Source organism: Cherax quadricarinatus, chromosome 41, assembly GCF_038502225.1.
Source record: "Cherax quadricarinatus isolate ZL_2023a chromosome 41, ASM3850222v1, whole genome shotgun sequence".
Classification (NCBI taxonomy): domain Eukaryota; kingdom Metazoa; phylum Arthropoda; class Malacostraca; order Decapoda; family Parastacidae; genus Cherax; species Cherax quadricarinatus.
Window position 1 is genome coordinate 19,066,345 of NC_091332.1, and position 25,361 is coordinate 19,091,705.

At 42.3% G+C, this 25,361-nt stretch overlaps 1 protein-coding gene across 1 annotated transcript in view; it reads right to left on the minus strand.

Annotated features, from left to right (window-relative positions):
- The window catches only part of LOC138853832 (cytochrome P450 4C1-like), a 206,576-nt gene that overhangs the window by 109,473 nt on the left and 71,742 nt on the right, over positions 1-25,361 (minus strand). The window contains exons 2-3 of the mRNA XM_070093053.1: positions 16,966-17,084; positions 16,382-16,463 (exon numbers count right to left, since the gene is read on the minus strand). Of these exons, the coding sequence (XP_069949154.1) occupies positions 16,382-16,463; positions 16,966-17,084 (201 nt within the window). The remainder of the gene's footprint in view (positions 1-16,381; positions 16,464-16,965; positions 17,085-25,361) is intronic.

Here is a 25,361-nt window from a genome sequence, read left to right on the forward strand (position 1 = left end):
ATGGCAAACAAAGCACAGGGTAGGTAACGATGCCACTCCTTAGGTTTAAGGGAGCAAAGTTTCCTTAAAATGGACTTTAGAATCGAATGCTGGTGCTCAATCCTCCCATTACAGCTGGGATGATAGGGTGTGGTGAAGAGAGGCTTCACTCCCAGAAGTTGGTATAGATGTTGCATTAAGTCAGATGTGAATTGTGTCCCATGGTCAGACAAAATTTCTCTAGGGATGCCCACTCTGGAGAAGATGGACAAAAGGGCTTCAGCCACCTCTGTAGTGGTTATGGTCTTTAAGGGTATGGCTTCAGGGAAACTCGAAGCATAATCAACTAATGTTAATATATATCTATGTCCCCCAGATGAAAGTGGAGATAAAGGACCAACGATGTCAATAGCTACTCTTTCAAAAGGTACCATAAAGACTGGCATTTTGACCATAGGTACTCGCCTGGTACCTCGGGAGGATGACAGTTGGCAAACTTTACACGATCTACAATAGGTAGTGACATCTGAGGACATTTTTGGCCAAAAATAGGTTTTCCTAATTTTATTTAAGGTTTTACGATGCGAGAAATGTCCGGCCACTGACATGTCATGAGCCATTTTAAGAACAGTCTCTCTGCATTGACTTGAAACAACTAAGATGGAATAGTCTGTCTCATTTGAATTTAATTTGAATACTGACTTGTACAAGATACCTTTTATATATTCTAATTTATATGAAAAGTTTTTTCTTTGGATAACTTGATTTTGTTTAGCGGCATTATGGCAATTCTGAAGAGAAGGGCAATTACGTTGTAAATTGACAAAGGAGTCCTTCGATATATCTAAAGGCTTAAAGTCAGGGAAAATCAAAGGATGGACAGTAGGAGAAGCCTGGGCTTTGGTCTGAGCCCTAGTCAAGACATTTATAGTATCGGAGGTGATATCTTCACTTTCATCTAATAAGTGAACCGGTGATCCTACTACCTCGCTTTCGAGAGTAGCATCACTGGTTTTTAATCCCACATGAATCTCACGAGACATTGTCTCATCTGAACTTTCGAGGGGCTTCTCTGACTCTACAGAAAGAGGATCTGAAACACCTATGTCCATCTTTGGTAATGAAAGGTCAACCTCAGAAGGAAGAATGGCACCTTTTACATTACCTATTAGTATGGAGCAAGAAGTGATGGGAGCTAGTACGGCTTCAGACCAACCTGTGAACCATTTAGACCTAATGTAACAACGGATGGTAGGAAAAGTGTCCGTACGGCCCAAGTAGTCTGAAAGTATAGCAGAGGAATGAGTTTCTTTACGGTTAAGGAACAGCTTATTAGAAATGACTATACATGTGCATCCAGTGTCTCGTAAAATGGTAGATACATTAGGTCGATTAACTGTTCCTGAACAGAAGGGTGCTTGGTCATTACAGTCTTTAAAACATCTTCCAACTTTTTGGACCTTCTTAGAAGGACAATCTGGACGTTTATGTCCCTTAACACCACACAAATGACAAACAGGAATAAAAGAAGTCATTTTACTTTCCACTAGAGGCTTTGATTTCTTAAGGTCTGATGAACCCTTGCCCTTAGGGTTCGATTCCTTTAGGTCTTTATAGGAATTGTGAGCCTCAGCATACAGGCCAGCAGCCTCAGCAACTTCCTCAGCTTTAATCAGGTTACGTTCTCTGATGAATGTTCGTATATGATGGGGAAGAGCTGTCAGGAACTGGTCAGCAACCATGAAGTCTCTAAGAGATTCATAACTGCGACCAATTCCTGAACTCTCTATCCAAAAGTCGAACAAACGAAAGTGTTACCTGTAACTGCTGAAAGTTCTGGCCAGGCTGTAAGGTGGCACACCTGAAATCTTTCCTGTAAGAATTAGTGGTTTTTTGATATTCTTTAAGGATTGCCTTCTTCAGTAGGTTATAATTACATATAATATCCTGCAACAAAGTTGCATAGATATTCAAAGCGGTACAAGAAAATAACATTCCTAACCTGGTAGCCCAGGTGTCAAGAGGCCATTCACAGAGGGTAGCGGTATTTTCAAACCTGATAATGTATGAAGTTTTGTCTTTCCCCTCTGTGAAGGGAGGTAAATTAGGTGTTGGAATATGTGCACTAGCTGCATGATGTTCAAGTACTCCTTCCTCTAATTGTTGTTGTGTAAGAGTTAACTCTCTAATTCAAGGTGAGCTTTTTCGAGCTCGCGATCCTTTTCTCTCTCTATTAACTCAAGTTCTCTAGCTTTTTCCTCAACTTCTCTATCCTTTGCTCTTTCCTCAAATTCTGTTATTTTAACCTGTTCCTCACGTATTTTAGCCTGTTCCTCACGTATTTTAGCCTGTTCCTCACGTATTTTAGCCTGTTCCTCACGTTCTCTAGCTCTTTCTTCACGATCAAGTCTATCATGCTCCTTTTTGTCTTCTCTTTCTCTTTCTGTCTTTCTTGGATTTCTCTCTCTCTCCTTTTTCTCCTGTCTTTCAAGGTTCTCTTTCTCCTTTTTCTCTTCTCTTTCGATTCTCTCTCTCTCCTTTTTCTCTTCTCTTTCGATTCTCTCTCTCTCCTTTTCTTCTTCTCTTTCCCTTTCTAACTGTCTCTCTTCTCTCTCAATTCTCTCTCTTTCAAGTCTTTTCTGGATCTTAGCACTAAAGAAAGATTCTAAATTTTTCCCTGTTATTCCTAACTTACTTCCAGCGTTCATCCAAAACTGGTATTCCTCCATGCTTGCAAGAATAACTTAAACTATCAGGGGAAATGAAACGGGTATTAAAGAAAATGGAGGGTACAATTCCTGCTCCGCTCAAACTGTAAATAAACCAGAGGGCTCGATCCCTGCTTCAATTAAACAATATGTATTAATTAAAATGAAGGGTTCTATGCCGGCTCCAAGCAAACAGTAAGTAGAATGGGGTCACTTGACCATCCAATATTCTCACCAACAAATCAAGAGTGTCCTATAACAGTTCCCTTGATATAATAAAGAGCTCAATGAAACAAATTATCACTGGAAAATCTCGGGTCCCTAGAGTCTAATCCTCCAAAGTGTTTCAAGCTCACACAAAAATAGATGGCAGAATTAACTAGTATTCCTGCCTTGACTTGACTTACAATAAATTGAGACCATAACAATCACCAAATCTTTTAAATACCTGCACTGTAGTCCCACCATAGAGAATGATTACTCATGGCTGGTGGTAACCATCTGTGGTATGCGGCATTGAAGTTCCAATGGTAGATTCGAGATGGAATTGAGTCTTGATTCAGTATAGATGATCCTGGCAAGGTCGCCACTTGTGAAGGCTTACTCAGCCCTGTAATAACTTCAGACAGTATTACCAAGGCTGGCTCCTCCTCAGGAAAATTAATGAATAGAAAAAGAAATAACAGACAAACATAAACACTTTATTATATAGAAAATATAAAATATAGAACACTTAAATATGAAATATTAATCCTACAATAAAGAAAATGAAAAATGAAAAATATAAATGATAACTGAATTCAATGCTAATATAAAACTTGGGTGTCTGGTGTTGGTGACACTGCGTGTTGTTGAAATTGTAGCCGTTGCTGATGATGGGGGGGGGATCGCAGGTGTTGGTTACAACCCATTGGTTCGTCATTCACAGTATAGCTGTGAGTATTCTATCCCGATGACAGGAAAGCAGGTTCTTTCTGCTGTAATGATGAGGGGTTACGTCCTGCAATTTCATACAGGTGCACAGGTAATTAAATCCAAAAAGGGGAAGTCTCAGGACGTTAGTCTATCTCCATCAGTTCTACTCGTTGATTGGCAGGTGACCCTCTCTGTCATCCAAGCTGGAAAGATAGACATGTTACCCACTGCTTAAGAAATCACTCTCCATGATAAGTACAATACCTAAAAGATGTGGTGATTATTACAACAGTCAACTTAGAGCAAAACTGAAAGGACTAAGTTTATTATTGGTCAAAAGTGAAGCTTTCAAAGAATAAATCCACTAGAATACAAGGCAGGCATGTACTTACAGTAGTGCTGGAAGCTGTGAGTCTAGTGATTACTGTCTGGACCAGAGCCCCACACGTCACCTTTCGGGGGGGGGGGGGAAGAAGGAGGGGAAGGGATAGCTGGAGCTAGACTGACCCTACCTTAACAAGCAGCCGGCAGTCAAACTATCACTTTCGGGGTGGGGGAAAAAAAGGCGGGAATAGAGGGAGCTTGACTTACCCTTCCTTAGTAAGTAGCCGGCAATGAAACTATCACTTTCGGGGAGGGGGCAAAAAAGCCGGGAATAGCGGGAGCTTGACTTACCCTACCTTAACAAGTAGCTGGGAATGAAACTATTGTTACTATATACTCCCTCGCTACTCCTATCTATTGAACTTTTCCCTCACAGGGTGTTTTGAGGAAATTTGAGGGAGGCTAAGTGCAGAGGGGCAGGGGGTGCATGACGTGGTGGGTTGGTAGGATGAGGTCGCAATGCCGAGATACGTAAGTTCTTCATAAGTGAGGGCAAACCGATAAACCAGATGAAATATGGAATGTCTAATTATTTAGAGGATAGGCTGAGGTGCTGTTATGGGAGAGGGGCAATGTTTTGGGTATACCTGGTGGAGGACATAGAGGAGTTGAAGGAGTGGATTCAGAGAATTCAGGACGAGCGGTTTACTGCAGTGTGGGTACAGGCAGGCATAGACGAGGTGTTATGGGGGGATAGGCCGTCGATGAGTGTGCCACGGGGGCAGCAGCAGAGAAGACAGGCCACCACGATGTCACATTTGGAGGTGCATGGTCCGTTGGAGGGTTTTTGGGAGAGTCAGGTGATAAGGACGACAGAGGGAATGGAGGTGAATGCAGATAGATGGTATGGAGAATATTGGAGAAGTTGAAGAGGGAAGGAGAAGGATATGGAGGGGATGTGTACGAGTATACCGTGTGAGCTTGGTGGGAGCAACAGAAAGGCACTGGGGGGGTGTGATTGAGGAGGAGGAAATATGGAAGGCACTGTCGGCGATGGGTAGAGGGAGATCACCAGGTTTGGGGGCCTTCCCAGAGAATTTTAAATATAATACTGGAACATAATGAGAGGGTTTTTGGTGAGGTTGTTTAATGTGACGAAGGAGGGGGGTAGGTTGAGGGAGGAGCTGGCAACAGTGGTAGTGGTGTTGGTGCCAAAGGGGGAGAAGCAGAGGATCCTTCAGGAATATAGAAATTGTGAGATAATCATATGAAGTGTATGGTAGATAAGGTAGTGCCGCTGAGTCAGTATAGATAGCCAGGTCAGTCAATGTTGAATGGGCATGGGGTTCTGGATGGGCTTGTGGAGGACATGGAGGAGAGCGGGGGGGTGGCATTGCTGGCCTTAGACTGGGCGGGAGCTTATGACATGGTGAATAGGGAAGCTATGTTGGGCTTTCTCGTTAGGCAGGGTTTGGTGAAGACATTGTGAGGTGGGTAGACACGTACAGGGGTGCGAGGGTCAGGGTGTAGGTTAACGATCATGTGGTGGGGCGGTGGTAATGGTGAGGGGCTTATGGCAGGGGGTGTCCACTGTCTCAGATGCTGTTTGAATGCGTGCAGAACCCCTTTTACAGGTTAGTAGAGGCAAGGGTGTGTGGAGGGGTTGGGGAGTGGGTGGGCGGAAGTGGTCGGGGTTAGTGGGTTATTAGCAGGCCGTATCACTTGACACTGATTACTGCTCTATAGTAAGGCGTGGTATGTTGCAAACGTTAATGGGGCTGGCTATTACTCGCATCCTAAGGAGGGTGTTACAGTTTTTATGGGAGTCGGGCTGCGATTGGTTGAGGAGGGAAGGTTGTGATGTTGCTGGTGCATCAAGTGGGCTTAGCTCTCCTGGATCTGCATACGATGGCATTGTGTGTGTCTGTTAAATGAGTGGTGATGAGGGTAGGTGTATTTCATGGGGAGAACCTGCGGAGGGTGCACGAGATGTTGTGGAAAATGTATTGGGGCAGGGAGTTGCATGAATGCGAGAAATTATTGCGAGCTATGGTGATGGTTAGAGAGCCTGATAGGATGCAGATGAGGGTTCTGTATAGGGTGTTAGTAGGGTGGGTGGTGGTACCCCACCCCAATCATACATGGGGTTATTCCCCATGTATGATTGGGGGAGCATTTGGTCTAGATTTAGCAAGCTGCAGATCCAGCTTATGGTACAAGAAGTGAAGTATCTTTTCCTACTTGGGAGCAGGTGGTATGGGATAGAAGCTTTGTGGATAAAGGGCGATGTGGGCTCTGCTGGGAGGTGGAAACTGCATTTCGCATGGTGCATTTTTGTGAGGGGCTGGGAGGGATCAGAGAATGGATGAGTTGGGTTTTGGAGATTTCGGTGGGTGTCTGTGTTGAGGGCATTCAGTTTAGACGTGGGTGTGGGGGGGGGTATCCGAGGAAGTGGCAAGGGTGATTGTAATGTGATTGTAGAATACATGTTTATCTCATGGGGTAGGAGGGGAGGAATGGGAAATGAGGCGTTGGGTGTTGGCAGTAACGTTTTACAGGACGTTGTGTTGTAATAAAGGCAACTATAGAATGCTGTGGGAGTCATGTTTTCTGGAAGGTTACAGGAATCTCACTGTGGGGAGTCTGTTGACCTTGTGAGGGGAGGAGGGAGTTAGGTGTGTTAAAGGTGGGTGTGAATGGAGGGGTACCGAGTAACAGTGGGGTGGGGGGGTCATTGAGGATATACAATGGGCTTGGCTCCTGGGTGTAAAAGTGCTGGGAGTTGATCCGGGGGGGGGAAGGGGAAGGTGTTGGTCTTGGTGAGTGGTGGCCTGGCAAGCCCTGCTTAGTTTATGCTGATTAAGCCTTACTGGGTGTAATTGTGAGATGTGTATGCCTGAGTGGAACCACTAGAGACTTGGGCCATTGTAACACAAGACCCTGAATACATGTGTGAATGCAGTTGCTGTATCATAGTCCAAGTACTTTTTTTAGCCATGCCCACTTGTGAGGATGTCCTCGGTGTGGCTTATTCTACATGTACTTAGTGGTAGACAGCATTTGGTGTGGTGCCACTGTTCACAGTGTGGTGCCACTGTTCACAGCCTGCTCATTGCCTGATTTGTGGTACATGTAATATTTATGTGTCCTATGTATATAGACGAGTCATTGAAGAGCCATACAAGCCACATGTACACAGGAAGCAGTTACTTGAGTGTCAGTGTTACTGTGTTGACTGAATGTATTTTGTACAGTAACCTTCGTCTCAGAGCAGCGCTGTACTTATCAGCTGCATAAAGGTGTTAGTTTAGTGTTAGGGCTGAAATTGTATGAACGTATAGGGCCATTTTGGTTAATCACACTCCTCTTCATGTACGTGGCAGTTTCAGTACCTTGTGCAGTGCCAGGGTGGAACCCCCATTCATTCCCTGTATATTGTTAAATGTGGTATGTTGCTTTGTATATATATTTGTATGTGAATCTTAAATGAACTTTTGAAAACTATTGTGATATGACTCCACATGAGTTTTGAGGATATTATTGATATAGTTAATCACTTGCAGATGTATGTTATTTTACCTAGTAGGGATTTAACAGTGTATAATTCTGGAGTATAAAATTGTTAAAGTAACTGTTAGTTTATGTATGTCGTGTGTGTATAGTCTTAATAACACTGCCAGTGCCGATAATTGTTTATAAATTAAACTGCAAACGTATCAAGGATACCTTCCTTGATTAATGTTTCATTAACGTTTTCTACATTGTGTTGCAGCACGTGGAAGTGGACATTTAATTTGTGGGTTTTTGCTCACTAGTATCGTAAGCTGTATTGTGTCAATTTTGAAGTATGAAAAATCAGTGATGGTTTGTAGTAGCGCCATTACGAATTGTGTTACATAGTGGACTGGAAAAGAGTCATAAATAATGCCTCTTCTTATATATATCTGTACTATTGTAATATACGTCACTACCTATGTGTTTTTGTATGCAATGTTTTAAATAAAATAAAAAAAAATATATGAGTGAAAAAAAAGCTGAGTTAGATTCTTAGCTGAGGTAGTTAAGTTAATTATTGGAAAGCTTTGGGACAATGTTGGACAAATGGGTGAGTGGGTGAGGTGGTTTTGACAAGGACTTGTTTTCTACGGACCAGTAGACCTTCTATTATGTTCCTCCATTCTTTTGTTTTTAGACTCAGTTGGCTGTAGACAAGTATAAAGTCCTAATCCATTTGAATTAAAATAACCCTCGTAGATATAAACTAGGTGATTTAGAGCTTGATTACTCAGAATGTGAAAAAAGATTAAGTGTGCACAGTAAGACTAACAGATTCACAAATAACCCGCACATAAAAGAGAGGAGCTTACGACGACGTTTCGGTCCGACTTGGATCATTTACTTTGTAAAGTCTGACCGAAACGTCGTCGTAAGCTCCTCTCTTCTATGTGCGGGTTATTTGTGTATCGTTCCAGTCACAGATTACTTGGAGCAGATTACACAACTTTTCTAGAATTTATATAATGCAAAATATCTTCATTTGCTTTACCTGTCTATGATTTTTGCATTATTAAATTTACTGATTTAACCAGAGGAGAAAGACTTGAGCACAATTGCGAGGGAAAAGCCGTTATTATGTGTTTTTTCCCTTATATTTTATTTAAAACATGCCATTACATTTATATGATAAATATATATAAAAAGTCACATGACCGCTCCTGACAGTTTACTACCTAATCATGTCACAGACTACACAACTGCGGGGCGACAAACAAAGCCCCCAACCCCTCACCCTACACTAAGAAACATGGTGTGTAACACATCGCAATATGGTGCCTGGTACTAAAGACATAAAATGAAATGACTTGTGAACATCGGCAGCACCTTGTGGCCAGCCCAGACATCCCGTTGCTCATCCCACCCGCTAATCCCCTCCCGATCCCAGCGGGCATGTACCCTAACCTGAGAAAATACACTTTACTAAATATACATACACATGATGAAAGTATGAGCCATTACAAATGGCCACACTGTGTGTCAACCCAGGATACCCTCCATGTTTACTCCCATTGCATAAACAGGACATGCTAACAAAATATAACAAAACATAACATTAACAGTACTCAATTTGCCGTTAAGATGGTATACAACATGACATAACAATATGTAGCATACCAGAACATGATATAATGGGACTTAACACAACAGGATCTTAGGGCCCAGAGGCAACACCGGCCTCTGGTAGAACCCATACTCTTACCCCGGCAGCCAATGCCACCCTCCACCATAGCGGCATACTTTTGACACACACAGGCGTGGGCAGCCTCCACGCACGTCAGTCTAACATGTTCACACACACCACAGTCAGAACACATCAGAGCCTCCCAATCCGGACCACTCACTCACATAACTCAAATTCACCCACACCTCCTGTTAGGTGCTTGCTAAACGGCTCCTCATGATCCCACCTATCTAGAGGTGCGAACACCATGCTGCTTGCCATGCCACACCTGACGTGGCACTCCTCACCCCATACCCAAACCCCTCTCTCTCTCCTGACGGCAAGCCCATCGTCCTTTCCCTGAGCATTCCCCCCTTTATATCACAAGCACATTCTGCACCGTGAGGGTATGGTAACCCACCGGAAAGCACTCCTCCCACCTAGTCCCATAAAGAATCCTGATTTTTACACAACGTAAAGAAAGAACGTTGCTGCCAGAACAAGCTTCCTCACCTCTGATTCATTCGACGCCCTCATGCTCCATGAGATGTAGACGAAGTCCACCATCACATATGCCAGAGCATGTGCAGTACCCTCACCCACCCTCCAAACATTCAAACACAGCTCTCGCAGAACTGACATGCCCCTCCACCCCACCCTTGCCTCAACCAGACCAACTCATTCGCTGATGCCCCCCAACCCCTCACAAAACTACACGACATGAAAAGCTGTTTTCTCCCCCGACACAACTTACACCACCCTTCACCTCCTACCCTCCTATCCCACAGGACTGTGTCTGATGGCAATATGCCATGTAAAAAAAAAACATGACCTCGTACGCTCGGGTTTCTATCCTCAACCTGCTAAACCTCCCCCAAATGTTTCCACAATCATACATTGGGTAAAACCCCTCTCCTAGAGTCACCACATTTCCCCAAGCACCCTTTGCAAAGCCTCCACCCTGATTTTCCCGGGGTCATGGGCCAATGCCAACACCCATAAAACCGCTTCACACTCTCACAGATCCACCCTTCAAGTGAACATTACGGATGAGCTCTTCTAAAACATGCGAAAAGTAGCCCACCCCCATGGTGCCACAGCCCCCCAGCATTCCATGCAATTCCAGTCCCCACCTACGAAAAATAAACCAACTCCTCTCAGACAAAGGCAGCCTTAACACTCACAATATTCTCTGCAAGCACATACACACATACGAAAGACACTCGCTCATCTCCCCACCTACCATCCACATGTAAAGACCTACCCTCAACCCCGCCCCCCTCACTCCTGAGCAAGATTGCCACCCTCCCTTTCAAGCACGCAGAATGCGCGACAAAACCCTGGTAACCCACCACTTCAAACTCTTTGAACCTTCCAGTTATGCTCTTGAAGGCAGGCAACATCCATGTGGTGTCGACACAAAAACATGCGCAACCATTCACGCTTCAATTGCACACACAGTGCATTGGCATTTAAAGTCATGCACAGGAGGCCTGCTAAGGTTTCCGCCCCCTCTGCCCCACAGCTCACCTGCAAGTGTTCACCAGGGCCTTGTGCATTTCCCTTGCCACGCTCACCATGCATTACTCCAGGGCCACCTTGCACTGTCTGCTGATTGTGCTTTCTTCCTCTCACACTACTTCCCCCCTCCACCCAAGCCTTCTTTCCTGTGCGTTGGGCCAGAGTCAGAAAGTCATCAGAATCAGACGTCGTCGCCGCCCACTTTCTGATTACAACGTCCTCCTCCATGCACTGAACAGGGTCGTCTGCATGGTGCGCCTCCACCACGATCGTCGGCAAAGCCACCTGACCAGGTGTCAGCACTTCCTCGTCGTTCACACCATCACCCACGGCCACGTTTCGTCAATCATCCACCACTTATATGGTCTCCTGACTGCCCAGCGGCCCAGCCACAGAGACCTCCTTCGGTGAAGGGTACAAGGCCTGCAGCACCGTTTCAATAGCTGCATCGAAGTCCTTTGCCCCCACCGACTCCCGCTGCACCTCCAGCGGCTCAGGTTGCTTAGTAATCGTCACTTCCAGCTCTTGTCCCACCACTGGAGCCTCAGTCACCTCACTCCAGAGTCGACCGCGCCCTCCATCACCGACCCTGTTGGGCTCGGGATCCACCTGCTCTTTGCCAGTTGGAGCATTACCAGCTGGCCTCCTGGCCTGCCCATGCCTTCCACTACGTGGTCGTACTAACTGCAGAGTGGCATGTCCGATGCTGACCAGCGTAGGTTACCATAATCTGGGTACAACACTCCTCCAAACACACTTACGATGGGATAGGATGATGCAGCGACATCTTGAGGTTGAAGCTTCCCTCAGGGAGTCTTGTGTACACGCCAGTCTCCCACTTGCCCTGTCGGGCAACAAGTATCACACCATACCTGCTAAAGACCTGGCGAATGTCCACCTCATCTGCTTCGAAGGGCACGTTGTGTATCCTCACCCAGGTATACTAGCGGGAAACATCCACCAACCATACACTCACAGTAGGGGTCACGTCCACACTGATGTCTTGAAAGCAGTCAACTAGACCCTCATGCACCTGCCCATGAAGTAGTTTCACGAAGATCCTGAAAGAGCGGTTCAATGCCACGACATACAGATCCTTATCTTCTATCCCATACGTATCCAGATGATCATGGGTAGCAATTCCTGGGCAGAGATAGGCGTAATTGCCCCACGCAGAAGTTCAATACCCACGGTATTCACATGGCGTCTCCTGCTAAAAACCTTAGCAACACCGTGTAGTTAGCTTGGCTGTCAGCAGAGGGGTGCGAGGTGCGTCCACACACTCTGGCAACTAGGCAGTGAACCATTAACGTGTTACTGCCCGCACTTTCATCTGGCGGTCTGAGGCGAAACTCCAGTTCCTGGTGTCTGATGTGCTTTAATTTCTACTCCAAGTAGTATTTATCTTACCTGGTGTGGGTTGAAGCTTGGGGAGTCACTTCACCTCCACTCTTCTCCTGATCAAGTAAGGTGATTTACCAGGAGTATTTCTGGTCTTTTTTTTTATTATTTTCCTGGTTACCTGTAATGACTTTGAAGTTAAATACCACCCTTTCTTTCTTCAGTGTTGTATTTATTTAACTTTTTGGTAACCAGTGTATTTTCTTTATCAGCTCTGCTGCTGGCCTGGTCATCCAGGGTAGACGCAAAATTATTGAAACAAAATACCTGTCTACTGATCTTACTGGGACATTACGACTACTCCTCACCTCTAATATCATAACTGTGGTGCTGCAACCAAGTAGTGACAGGAAATACCACAACCCATAATAATGTTAGCGGACCTTTCTTTTAAAGACCATAACAAGACAAAGATCACGACAGCCAGGAAGATGACGGGGTGGGTATTGAGAACTTTCAAATGAAGGGAAATAATGCCGATGGTGACACTCTTCAAATTGCTAGTACTCCCTCACTTAGAATATTGCTCAGTGCTGACGGCCCCCGTTCAAAGCAGGAGAAATATCGAAGTTGGAACAAATACAGAGATCGTTTACGGCTCACATTGAGCCTGTAAAGCACCTGAACTACTGGGAACGCCTGCAAGTCTTGAACATGTATTCATTGGAGCTGAGGAGAGAGAGATACATGATAATATATACCTGGAAAATACTCGAGGGCCTGGTCCCAAATCTGCACACTGCCATAACAACATACTGGAGAGAGATATGGGAGGAAGTGTAAAATAAACGCAGTGAGGAGAAAGGGTGCAGTGAGGACAATAAGGGAACACTGTATCAACAGCCAGGGTCCCAGACTATTCAACATCCGGGGTCCCAGACTATTCAACATCTTACGAGAAGATATCAGAAACACAGCTGGAAAAAGTGTTGAAGCCTTCAAGAGGAAACTGGACAAGTATCTTCACCAAGTGCCAGATCAACCAGGCTGTGCTGGATATGTAGGGCAGCGGGCCTCCAGCAGCAACAGCCTGGTTGACAAGGCAAGCACCTGACGAGTCTGGCCAATGGCGGGACTCAAAGAGTAAAGAAGCTCTCAAAACTCTTCAAAGGTATATCAAAGGTACCAAGGATAATCTACACCCTTCCTTCAAACATCAGAGGACCATCCTGGGCTGTACATACTCCTGCCCTAACATCATACCAGAACTACAACGGCCAATTTTTACTCTTATTTAACTAATTAAAAGCCTTGAAAAAACTTTCTTCAATATTATACCTCGAGTCGTTTATTTATTTTTCCATTCTCTTTTCTATATTGATGAAAATATTTTTCTCCTCTGAAACCTCAGTGTTAAAACAGATGAAGTAAATGAAACGAAATATCTTGGATTATGATGTATATAATTATAAACAAATACTATATACCCGTACAAAAATTATACGTAATACATGTGTATTTGAACGTTTGATGAAGAATTAGACACATATCTAACATCTGGGTATCTTGTAGACGTGTCGCCATCCAGTGGCTTTATTAATACAAATTCAAGGACAAAATTGGAAGATAATAGAACTATACATAAAAGATGAGGTAATTAGTCCCTCAATCAGTTGGTGAAGAGCACCGTGGTCGTGAGACTCTTCACGAAGAGCACCGTGGTCGTGACACTCTTCACGAAGAGCACCGTGGTCGTGACACTCTTCACGAAGAGCACCGTGGTCGTGACACTCTTCACGAAGAGCACCGTGGTCGTGACACTCTTCACGAAGACCACCGTGGTCGTGACACTCTTCACGAAGAGCACCGTGGTCGTGACACTCTTCACGAAGAGCACCGTGGTCGTGACACTCTTTGCGAAGAGCACCGTGGTCGTGACACTCTTCACGAAGAGCACCGTGGTCGTGAGACTCTTCACGAAGAGCACCGGGGTCGTGAGGCTCTTCACGAAGAGCACCGTGGTCGTGACACTCTTTACGAAGAGCACCGTGGTCGTGACACTCTTCACGAAGACCACCGTGGTCGTGACACTCTTTGCGAAGAGCACCGTGGTCGTGACACTCTTCACGAAGAGCACCGGGGTCGTGAGGCTCTTCACGAAGAGCACCGTGGTCGTGACACTCTTCACGAAGACCACCGTGGTCGTGACACTCTTCACGAAGACCACCGTGGTCGTGACACTCTTTGCGAAGAGCACCGTGGTCGTGAGACTCTTCACGAAGAGCACCGGGGTCGTGAGGCTCTTCACGAAGAGCACCGTGGTCGTGACACTCTTTACGAAGAGCACCGTGGTCGTGACACTCTTCACGAAGAGCACCGTGGTCGTGACACTCTTCACGAAGAGCACCGTGGTCGTGACACCCTTCACGAAGACCACCGTGGTCGTGACACTCTTCACGAAGAGCACCGTGGTCGTGACACTCTTCACGAAGAGCACCGTGGTCGTGACACTCTTCACGAAGACCACCGTGGTCGTGACACTCTTCACGAAGAGCACCGTGGTCGTGACACTCTTTGCGAAGAGCACCGTGGTCGTGACACTCTTCACGAAGAGCACCGTGGTCGTGACACTCTTCACGAAGAGCACCGTGGTCGTGACACTCTTCACGAAGAGCACCGTGGTCGTGACACTCTTCACGAAGAGCACCGTGGTCGTGACACTCTTCACGAAGAGCACCGTGGTCGTGACACTCCTTGCGAAGAGCACCGTGGTCGTGACACTCTTCACGAAGAGCACCGTGATCGTGACACTCTTCACGAAGAGCACCGTGGTCGTGACACTCTTTGCGAAGAGCACCGTGGTCGTGACACTCTTCACGAAGAGCACCGTGGTCGTGAGACTCTTCACGAAGAGCACGGTGGTCGTGGGACTCTTCACGAAGAGCACGGTGGTCGTGGGACTCTTCACGAAGAGCACGGTGGTCGTGGGACTCTTCACGAAGAGCACGGTGGTCGTGGGACTCTTCACGAAGAGCACCGTGGTCGTGAGACTCTTCACGAAGAGCACCGTGGTCGTGAGACTCTTCACGAAGAGCACCGTGGTCGTGAGACTCTTCACGAAGAGCACCGTGGTCGTGAGACGACCAACTCCAAGACTGAGGGAATATATATAGTTACACTATCTTCCAACTTTGTCCTTGAATTTGTATTGATACAGCCACTGGATGGCGAAACATCTGCAGTAAAGTTACCCAGATGTTGCACATGTTTAACTCATCATTGCTGTATTGTATACGTATATGTCCAACTACATTTGTAAGTTTATGTCAAGATATATGAATTTCATCAGAGGCTAATGCAAATAAAGTGCAAATACTGTATAGATACATTCATACAATTCTTCTGATAATTGACAATGTACTTTACTGACACAAATAAAGCACGAACTACGACAGCAAACAAGCGAGCACATACCATAATAATTATTAGAATTATTATTGACATTTCCACAAAATAATGCCTTGGGATTTATTTTTTAATTTACTTAGGTACTACTCTATTTAATTTCTTAAACCAAAGATTTTAGAATTATTTTCTCAGTGACGACATTTAATCTACCATAAATGTAAAATAATTTTGTACTTTGTTACAGTATTAGTAATGTACTTTGTGACACTGGTGAAATACATTACAATTCTTCCATTATTATTATTCCTTTCCCTAATTCTACAGGGTTGGGGAGGGGGGGGATGTAAATGCTAAGATATGATAGGAGAGTAAAGTAGGATGTAGACAGAACCACAATACAACACATTTCAGTATCACACAAGCAAAATGTTATGTGAGGAATACAAGTTACAGTATCGTGGCTGCAACACTACATAGTCAACCTCTAACTGGAGATGAAACTTGACGCTTAGTGATATTTCTGTCCTCAATGGACCGAAACATTTCTAAAACGTTGCATGAAAATTAAGGATCGTTCCCGTGTTTGGTATTACTCGCATCTTCCCCAGGAGCTCTTGCTTGTTTTACAGGAATATTGTTCACCAAAATACAGAATGGCTGAAAGTATTCACCTTGCCTCTCAAAATACAAATATGAAATATTGTTCTACATGGAAATATGCTGCCCAAAATTTAACGCTTTAGAGTACCAAAAAAAATCATTGGCAATAATACTTAATATTTACACCGAGAACTATACTTTAATAATAATAATAAGTGCGAAAAGTACCCAAGCAATAAATGTGAGAATTACACACTATATTCAACTGATAAACAAATGGGAAAATTATGTACTATAATTAAGAGACAACAATGTGCTATGATTAAAATATCTAGAGCAAACTTAGTCCCCATGAACGTCAACTTACCTCGAGGCTCAACAATGATATCAAGTGCATTACCGAGTATAGGAAGTGCCTTCGGTCCTGGGATCTGCTCTATCAGCCATATCTATTTAAATAAAATATTTAATAAGAGAAACGAAACAAAATTTATAATACAGAAACATTTTTTTTAACAAGAATTTAGGTACGTTAATTTAACATTTGAAATGCATATTTTGTGTAAAAAAAAAGATGAAGGAAGACCACCCAGAGATCGCTATTTAATGTTAGGCTTTAGTGTCACATCTACTGTGATCTGTTATACAAGATGCCAAGACACAACAAATCGTCACTGGGGAATCATTCAATCTCACAATTTAGTACCGAGAAACTGTTTAGCTATATAACACTGAGATGTCCCTAGTCCACATAATTACTGCCTTTTATTTATTATCCAAATTAATACAACAGCATTTTGCGGCTAATCCTCCTTTATATAACGTTTGTTCTTATCAAACCTTGAAATATCACATTGTGCTGCTATCCTGATCTATGTGACATTTTCCAAAATTAAAACAATGACTGTTTTTGTTACAGTAAATGCGCTGTACTTAAAAATCTGCAGATACCTTCCGCTGCCTCCTGATGAGCCATGGCAGTACGATGGCGACGACTAATGTGAGTGTCGTGTAGGTGATGAGGTCTGGCAGGAACGACAACACATCATTCCTGAGCCAAGCCATGCTCCCTGGGGGACACAAAATACAGTAATACTTACAACACATGTCTCATATAGTATGTAAGTCATGCTGTTATGTACAATTCCTCAATACTCTTCTTACAAAAAATGACAATATAGCTCAACCTCATTCATGAAGAGAGAAAAATATGTCAGTGCCAGTTAAGAAATACAAATATACAAAGCTCGGTATGGAGGTTCAAATGTACAAGTCCAAGAAAAAAATTCATCTGCTTTCTCTACTGGGCAGAAGTGACTTCTGGCAACCTAGACATATTAAACAGAGGAGCAAAGTGTTTTTTCATGAAAAAATTAACGAAGTTTATGACGAGGATGGTGACTGGTTGACAAAATTAATTGCAGATACTCTGTGTATCTACACGTTGTGACATATATATATATATATATATATATATATATATATATATATATATATATATATATATATATATATATATATATATATATATATATATATATATATATATATATATATATATATATATATATATGTCGTGCCGAATATGTAAAACTGGTCAATTAGCAAGAACTCATTTAAAATTAAGTCCTTTCTAAAATTTTCTCTTATACGTTCAAAGATATATTTTTTCATTCATGTTAATATAAAAAAAATTTAATTTTGCACCAAAAGAATCTTAGAAAACTTACCTAACCTTATTATAACAAGAACAATTTATTTTAGCCTAACCCAACTAAATATATTTTAGATTTGTTTACAATAATTTAATACTAAACAAACACATTGAAATATATTTTTTTTCGTTAGGTTCAGAATGATTTTGGCGAAATTATTGCATACACAAATTTTCACTTGTCCTATATGGCAAGATGAGCGTTGCTATTTAATGCAAGATCGCAAGTTCTGCCTATTCGGCACGACACACACACACACACACACACACCACACACACACCACACACACACCACACACACACCACACACACACACACACACACACACACACATATATATATATATATATATATATATATATATATATATATATATATATATATATATATATATATATATATATATATATATATATATATATATATATATATATATATATATATATATATATATATATATATATATATATATATATATATATATATATATATATATATATATATATATATATATATATATATACATATATAGTGGTACCTTGGTATACGTCCTTAATCCGTTCCACGACCTTGCACTTACACGAAACAGGACGTATACCAAACTAATTTTCACATAAGAAATATAGGGACAATGATTAATCCGTCCCCATGTTGGCATATTATACACTGATGGGGTTGTATAAATAATTTAAACACTGCTTAATAATAAAATATGTAATTTACACATTACTTAATGCTAAAATATGTAATATAAACATTGCTTAATACTAAAATAAATACATAAGTACAAAAGAATTAGATGAAATAAATGCTAATTTAACCTTCCTTACTTTGCTGAATAGAGTGGAGTGCCTACTAGGATAATAATGAAAAGGGAGGAGGAGGAAATGTTATTGTTTGGAAGGAGAGTCCTCTTCTCTTTTTTGTCTCTTTTCCCTGTTTGGACCTGGTTGAAGCTCACCAGGTTTGACTTATGCTAAAAATCTTTCCAAAGAACTTTGCTTCTGCCTTCTCTTCGGGATGTTTCAGAAATGTGACAGTGTCTGGTTATTCCAGACACTGCTATTACGTCTTGTTTGGGCTTTGTTGGGTGGCCGATTCCCAACAAGGCAGGGTGGCCCGAAAAAGAAAAACTTTCACCATCATTCGCTCCATCACTGTCTTGCCAGAAGGGTTCTTTACACTGCAGTTTTTAAACTGCAACATTAACACCCCTCCTTCAGAGTGCAGGCACTGTACTTCCCATCTCCAGGACTCAAGTCCGGCCTGCCGGTTTCCCTGAATCCCTTCATAAATGTTACTTTGCTCACACTCCAACAGCACGTCAAGTATTAAAAACCATTTGTCTCCATTCACTCCTATCAAACACGCTCACGCATGCCTGCTGGATGTCAAAGCCCCTCACACACAAAACCTCCTTTACCCCCTCCCTCCAACCTTTCCTAGGCCGACCACTACCCCGCCTTCCTTCCACTACAGACTGATACACTCTTGAAGTCATTCTGTTTCGCTCCATTCTCTCTACCTGTCCGAACCACCTCAACAACCCTTCCTCAGCCCTCTGGACAACTGTGGAGAAATTTTCTCCAGGAGGGGGGTATCAGCCCCCTTCAGCCCCTTTCAGCCCTTTCAACCCTGAGGGGCCCAGCCCTCTCAGAAGGGGCAAGCATCTTGTTTACTGCTACAGTGAGTAATTGATCGAAGATGCAGTACGAGTATGCGACGTGGTCAAGCGACCGCTGCTCCTTGCAGTCCTGTGTTGCAGAGTGTATTTTAAAAAGAGACAGTACATCTCTTACTTTAGCAGGACAATTAAGGAAAATCCTGCTCCCACTTTATTACCATAGTAAAGATAGTGGACATTGTTGTCTATGTTTAAATCTTGCTGTCTTAAGCATTCTGTTTTGCTTCATCGAGGAAGTGGCAAGGAAGCAAAAGTACTACGTCAGCTTTTCCTTTGTGCAAGGGGCAGTAACGGCGTGGGGTGCTGTGGTGTCTTCAGATTACTTTTGACTCTACTGAGAGTGACACTGATGCCAGGATAACCAACAAAGAACGATCTGTGCGTTAGTGTGAACAAAGTATCTCATAAAACACAATAAACACTTAAGAGAAGTGTGATCAGCTTCTTTAGTGATAAGATTGTGAACAATAAAGACAAATCTTGTTGAACATAGTGTACTAGTGTGCGTATTCCTAGACTATGGAAGACGTGGACATCCAAGGACACTTCAGCTTCTATCAAGTCACTGATATCTGTCGAAGGTGTGAAGAACACCATAGCTCACGCTACAAGAGCAAGGTAGGTTACGAATTTCTTGTAGTACGGGGGACTGCGCCGTTCTTGAGTCGCAAGGAGTTTGTAATCAACCTATAGTTGGCAGTAAGGTGTGGACTTTTAAGTCCAAACAAGTACGTAATTTGTCAGCAATCAGTGAATGAAATATGCTGACATAACACCCCCTAGGGGTAATTTATAATCATACAAATTATAACTCTTTACAGCCCGTTGAGAGATGACTTCGACAGCTTTTCAAGACCTCGTCTGCAGGGGCGGCTGTGTAGACGATTTGCTGTCTTTTATCAGCTAAGTGTTCCCTATATTTAAATTTAAAATTAAACTTATCTGGTAATACCATTTCTCAACATATTGGTCGTGCTCGAACCGGATAAAGGCCACACTGTGGTCCAAATATGTTGTACTACAGTGTACAAATAACGTACTAGCCAAGGTCCTTCGAAAAAAGCTGTAAAACTAGTGTTTTTACTATATAAATCAGTATAAATGAGTCCCTCCAGACTCAATCACAGAGAATGGGCAGCCAAAAGAAAACGGGCGCTAACCCAGCGTTCACCCAAAGAAAACGGGAGCTGAGTGACTCACCCAACAAGAAAACGGGGGATGGCACCCTGCATCCACTGCTCCAATCTCGAAAATCGCTGATTAAAACAATAACAACCCAAGTGATGTTTGGTTTGTCTGAGTGTATATACACATTGTGTTTATAATGTTTATAGACAGAAATTAAGAGACAAGACTGTGTTAAAGTTTGTTTCTTATAGATCTACCTGTTATATTAAAGGAACTATATATAAAAGTGTAAGCTTTCAAATATATATTAACAGTGACATTTATATATGTGTAAGTAATATTCACGTGTGATTTACAGTAATACAATGACATTTATAGTGTATAGTGAATGAAGTGTATAACGTTATTTACGATTTATCATAGTGGTCAGGCTGACACAGCAAGCTCAAGTCATAAACACTAGCCATATGTACTTTGTACCCTTCATGGTCATTGACCCTGAGGTTAAGCTTAGTAGGTCAGTAGTGTCTGACTCGATTATTGCTGACTTAAGCATAACAAAAACTCAGCTGTTTATAGCAGTACAGTGTTTTTTAAACACTCTAAGTGTGGTGCTAGAATTTACAGTATACCATTAAAATGGCTTGTTTGAAAACTCAGTTTCAGTCTTTACAGACTAAGATTACACAATTAGAAAATCTAATTTCAGTCTGTATAGGATTAACTCAAGATACAAACATAGATTTTGATGATCTTGAGGTCAAATTTGAATTACTTACACAACATATGAAAATAATTAATTCAGACTATACACATTATGAAAATAAATTTCTTGAATCAGACCCATCTGAGGATGAAATTAAAAATGTTTTGGTTACATTTAATAATCAACAATTTTTTTTTTATATATTTTTATTTAAAACATAGAACAAATACAATAATGTATAAGAGTATAAAATTAAAAACCATACTAGATATTACAAAACCTCTAGTACACAATCCCGGTACATTTTAAGAACACCATAGATCATGGCCATATTTCAACCATATACATAACCCACAACCATATACATAACCCACAACCATATACATAACCCACAACCATATACATAACCCACAACCATATACATAACCCTCAACCATATACATAACCCACAACCATATACATAACCTACAAACCCTCCTTTTACAATAATCATTATTGCCAGTGCAGACACAGCTGACACTTCTACCCCCTCCCCCCGTATGTACAGTCCCCGTTCTAAATAACATACATTAATTATCCTAATTAATGGTCATACCCTGACCTCATCAAAACCTTAGAGTTGGTAGTGCATGAACAAGACACAAAAATATAAATTTACAGACTAAAACAGATATGAAACATTACATTCCTATACACATACACTGTAATAAGTAGACGAATATACACCACCAATATAATTATTTTTTTTTATTATCACACTGGCCGATTCCCACCAAGGCAGGGTGGCCCGAAAAAGAAAAACTTTCACCATCATTCACTCCATCACTGTCTTGCCAGAAGGGTGCTTTACACTACAGTTTTTAAACTGCAACATTAACACCCCTCCTTCAGAGTGCAGGCACCATACTTCCCATCTCCAGGACTCAAGTCCGGCCTGCCGGTTTCCCTGAATCCCTTCATAAATGTTACTTTGCTCACACTCCAACAGCACGTCAAGTATTAAAAACCATTTGTCTCCATTCACTCCTATCAAACACGCTCACGCATGCCTGCTGGAAGTCCAAGCCCCTCGCACACAAAACCTCCTTTACCCCCTCCCTCCAACCCTTCCTAGGCCGACCCCTACCCCGCCTTCCTTCCACTACAGACTGATACACTCTTGAAGTCATTCTGTTTCGCTCCATTGTCTCTACATGTCCGAACCACCTCAACAACCCTTCCTCAGCCCTCTGGACAACAGTTTTGGTAATCCCGCACCTCCTCCTAACTTCCAAACTACGAATTCTCTGCATTATATTCACACCACACATTGCCCTCAGACATGACATCTCCACTGCCTCCAGCCTTCTCCTCGCTGCAACATTCATCACCCACGCTTCACACCCATATAAGAGCGTTGGTAAAACTATACTCTCATACATTCCCCTCTTTGCCTCCAAGGACAAAGTTCTTTGTCTCCACAGACTCCTAAGTGCACCACTCACTCTTTTTCCCTCATCAATTCTATGATTCACCTCATCTTTCATAGACCCATCCACTGACACGTCCACTCCCAAATATCTGAATACGTTCACCTCCTCCATACTCTCTCCCTCCAATCTGATATTCAATCTTTCATCACCTAATCTTTTTGTTATCCTCATAACCTTACTCTTTCCTGTATTCACCTTTAATTTTCTTCTTTTGCACACCCTACCAAATTCATCCACCAATCTCTGCAGCTTCTCTTCAGAATCTCCCAAGAGCACAGTGTCATCAGCAAAGAGCAGCTGTGACAACTCCCACTTTGTGTGTGATTCTTTATCTTTTAACTCCACGCCTCTTGCCAAGACCCTCGCATTTACTTCTCTTACAACCCCATCTATAAATATATTAAACAACCACGGTGACATCACACATCCTTGTCTAAGGCCTACTTTTACTGGGAAAAAATTTTCCTCTTTCCTACATACTCTAACTTGAGCCTCACTATCCTCGTAAAAACTCTTCACTGCTTTCAGTAACCTACCTCCTACACCATACACTTGCAACATCTGCCACATTGCCCCCCTATCCACCCTGTCATACGCCTTTTCCAAATCCATAAATGCCACAAAGACCTCTTTAGCCTTATTTAAATACTGTTCACTTATATGTTTCACTGTAAACACCTGGTCCACACCCCCCCTACCTTTCCTAAAGCCTCCTTGTTCATCTGCTATCCTATTCTCCGTCTTACTCTTAATTCTTTCAATTATAACTCTACAATACACTTTACCAGGTACACTCAACAGACTTATCCCCCTATAATTTTTGCACTCTCTTTTATCCCCTTTGCCTTTATACAAAGGAACTATGCATGCTCTCTGCCAATCCCTAGGTACCTTACCCTCTTCCATACATTTATTAAATAATTGCACCAACCACTCCAAAACTATATCCCCACCTGCTTTTAACATTTCTATCTTTATCCCATCAATCCCGGCTGCCTTACCCCCTTTCATTTTACCTACTGCCTCACGAACTTCCCCCACACTCACAACTGGCTCTTCCTCACTCCTACAAGATGTTATTCCTCCTTGCCCTATACACGAAATCACAGCTTCCCTATCTTCATCAACATTTAACAATTCCTCAAAATATTCCCTCCATCTTCCCAATACCTCTAACTCTCCATTTAATAACTCTCCTCTCCTATTTTTAACTGACAAATCCATTTGTTCTCTAGGCTTTCTTAACTTGTTAATCTCACTCCAAAACTTTTTTTTATTTTCAACAAAATTTGTTGATAACATCTCACCCACTCTCTCATTTGCTCTCTTTTTACATTGCTTCACCACTCTCTTAACCTCTCTCTTTTTCTCCATATACTCTTCCCTCCTTGCATCACTTCTACTTTGTAAAAACTTCTCATATGCTAACTTTTTCTCCCTTACTACTCTCTTTACATCATCATTCCACCAATCGCTCCTCTTCCCTCCTGCACCCACTTTCCTGTAACCACAAACTTCTGCTGAACACTCTAACACTACATTTTTAAACCTACCCCATACCTCTTCGACCCCATTGCCTATGCTCTCATTAGCCCATCTATCCTCCAATAGCTGTTTATATCTTACCCTAACTGCCTCCTCTTTTAGTTTATAAACCTTCACCTCTCTCTTCCCTGATGCTTCTATTCTCCTTGTATCCCATCTACCTTTTACTCTCAGTGTAGCTACAACTAGAAAGTGATCTGATATATCTGTGGCCCCTCTATAAACATGTACATCCTGAAGTCTACTCAACAGTCTTTTATCTACCAATACATAATCCAACAAACTACTGTCATTTCGCCCTACATCATATCGTGTATACTTATTTATCCTCTTTTTCTTAAAATATGTATTACCTATAACTAAACCCCTTTCTATACAAAGTTCAATCAAAGGGCTCCCATTATCATTTACACCTGGCACCCCAAACTTACCTACCACACCCTCTCTAAAAGTTTCTCCTACTTTAGCATTCAGGTCCCCTACCACAATTACTCTCTCACTTGGTTCAAAGGCTCCTATATATTCACTTAACATCTCCCAAAATCTCTCTCTCTCCTCTGCATTCCTCTCTTCTCCAGGTGCATACACGCTTATTATGACCCACTTCTCGCATCCAACCTTTACTTTAATCCACATAATTCTTGAATTTACACATTCATATTCTCTTTTCTCCTTCCATAACTGATCATTTAACATTACTGCTACCCCTTCCTTTGCTCTAACTCTCTCAGATACTCCAGATTTAATCCCATTTATTTCCCCCCACTGAAACTCTCCTACCCCCTTCAGCTTTGTTTCGCTTAGAGCCAGGACATCCAACTTCTTTTCATTCATAACATCAGCAATCATCTGTTTCTTGTCATCCGCACTTCATCCACGCACATTTAAGCATCCCAGTTTTATAAAGTTTTTCTTCTTCTCTTTTTTAGTAAATGTATACAGGAGAAGGGGTTACTAGCCCATTGCTCCAGGCAGTTTAGTCGCCTCATACGACACGCATGGCTTACGGAGGAAGGATTCTTTTCCACTTCCCCATGGACAATAGAAGAAATAAAAAAGAACAAGAGCTATTTAGAAAAAGGAGAAAAACCTAGATGT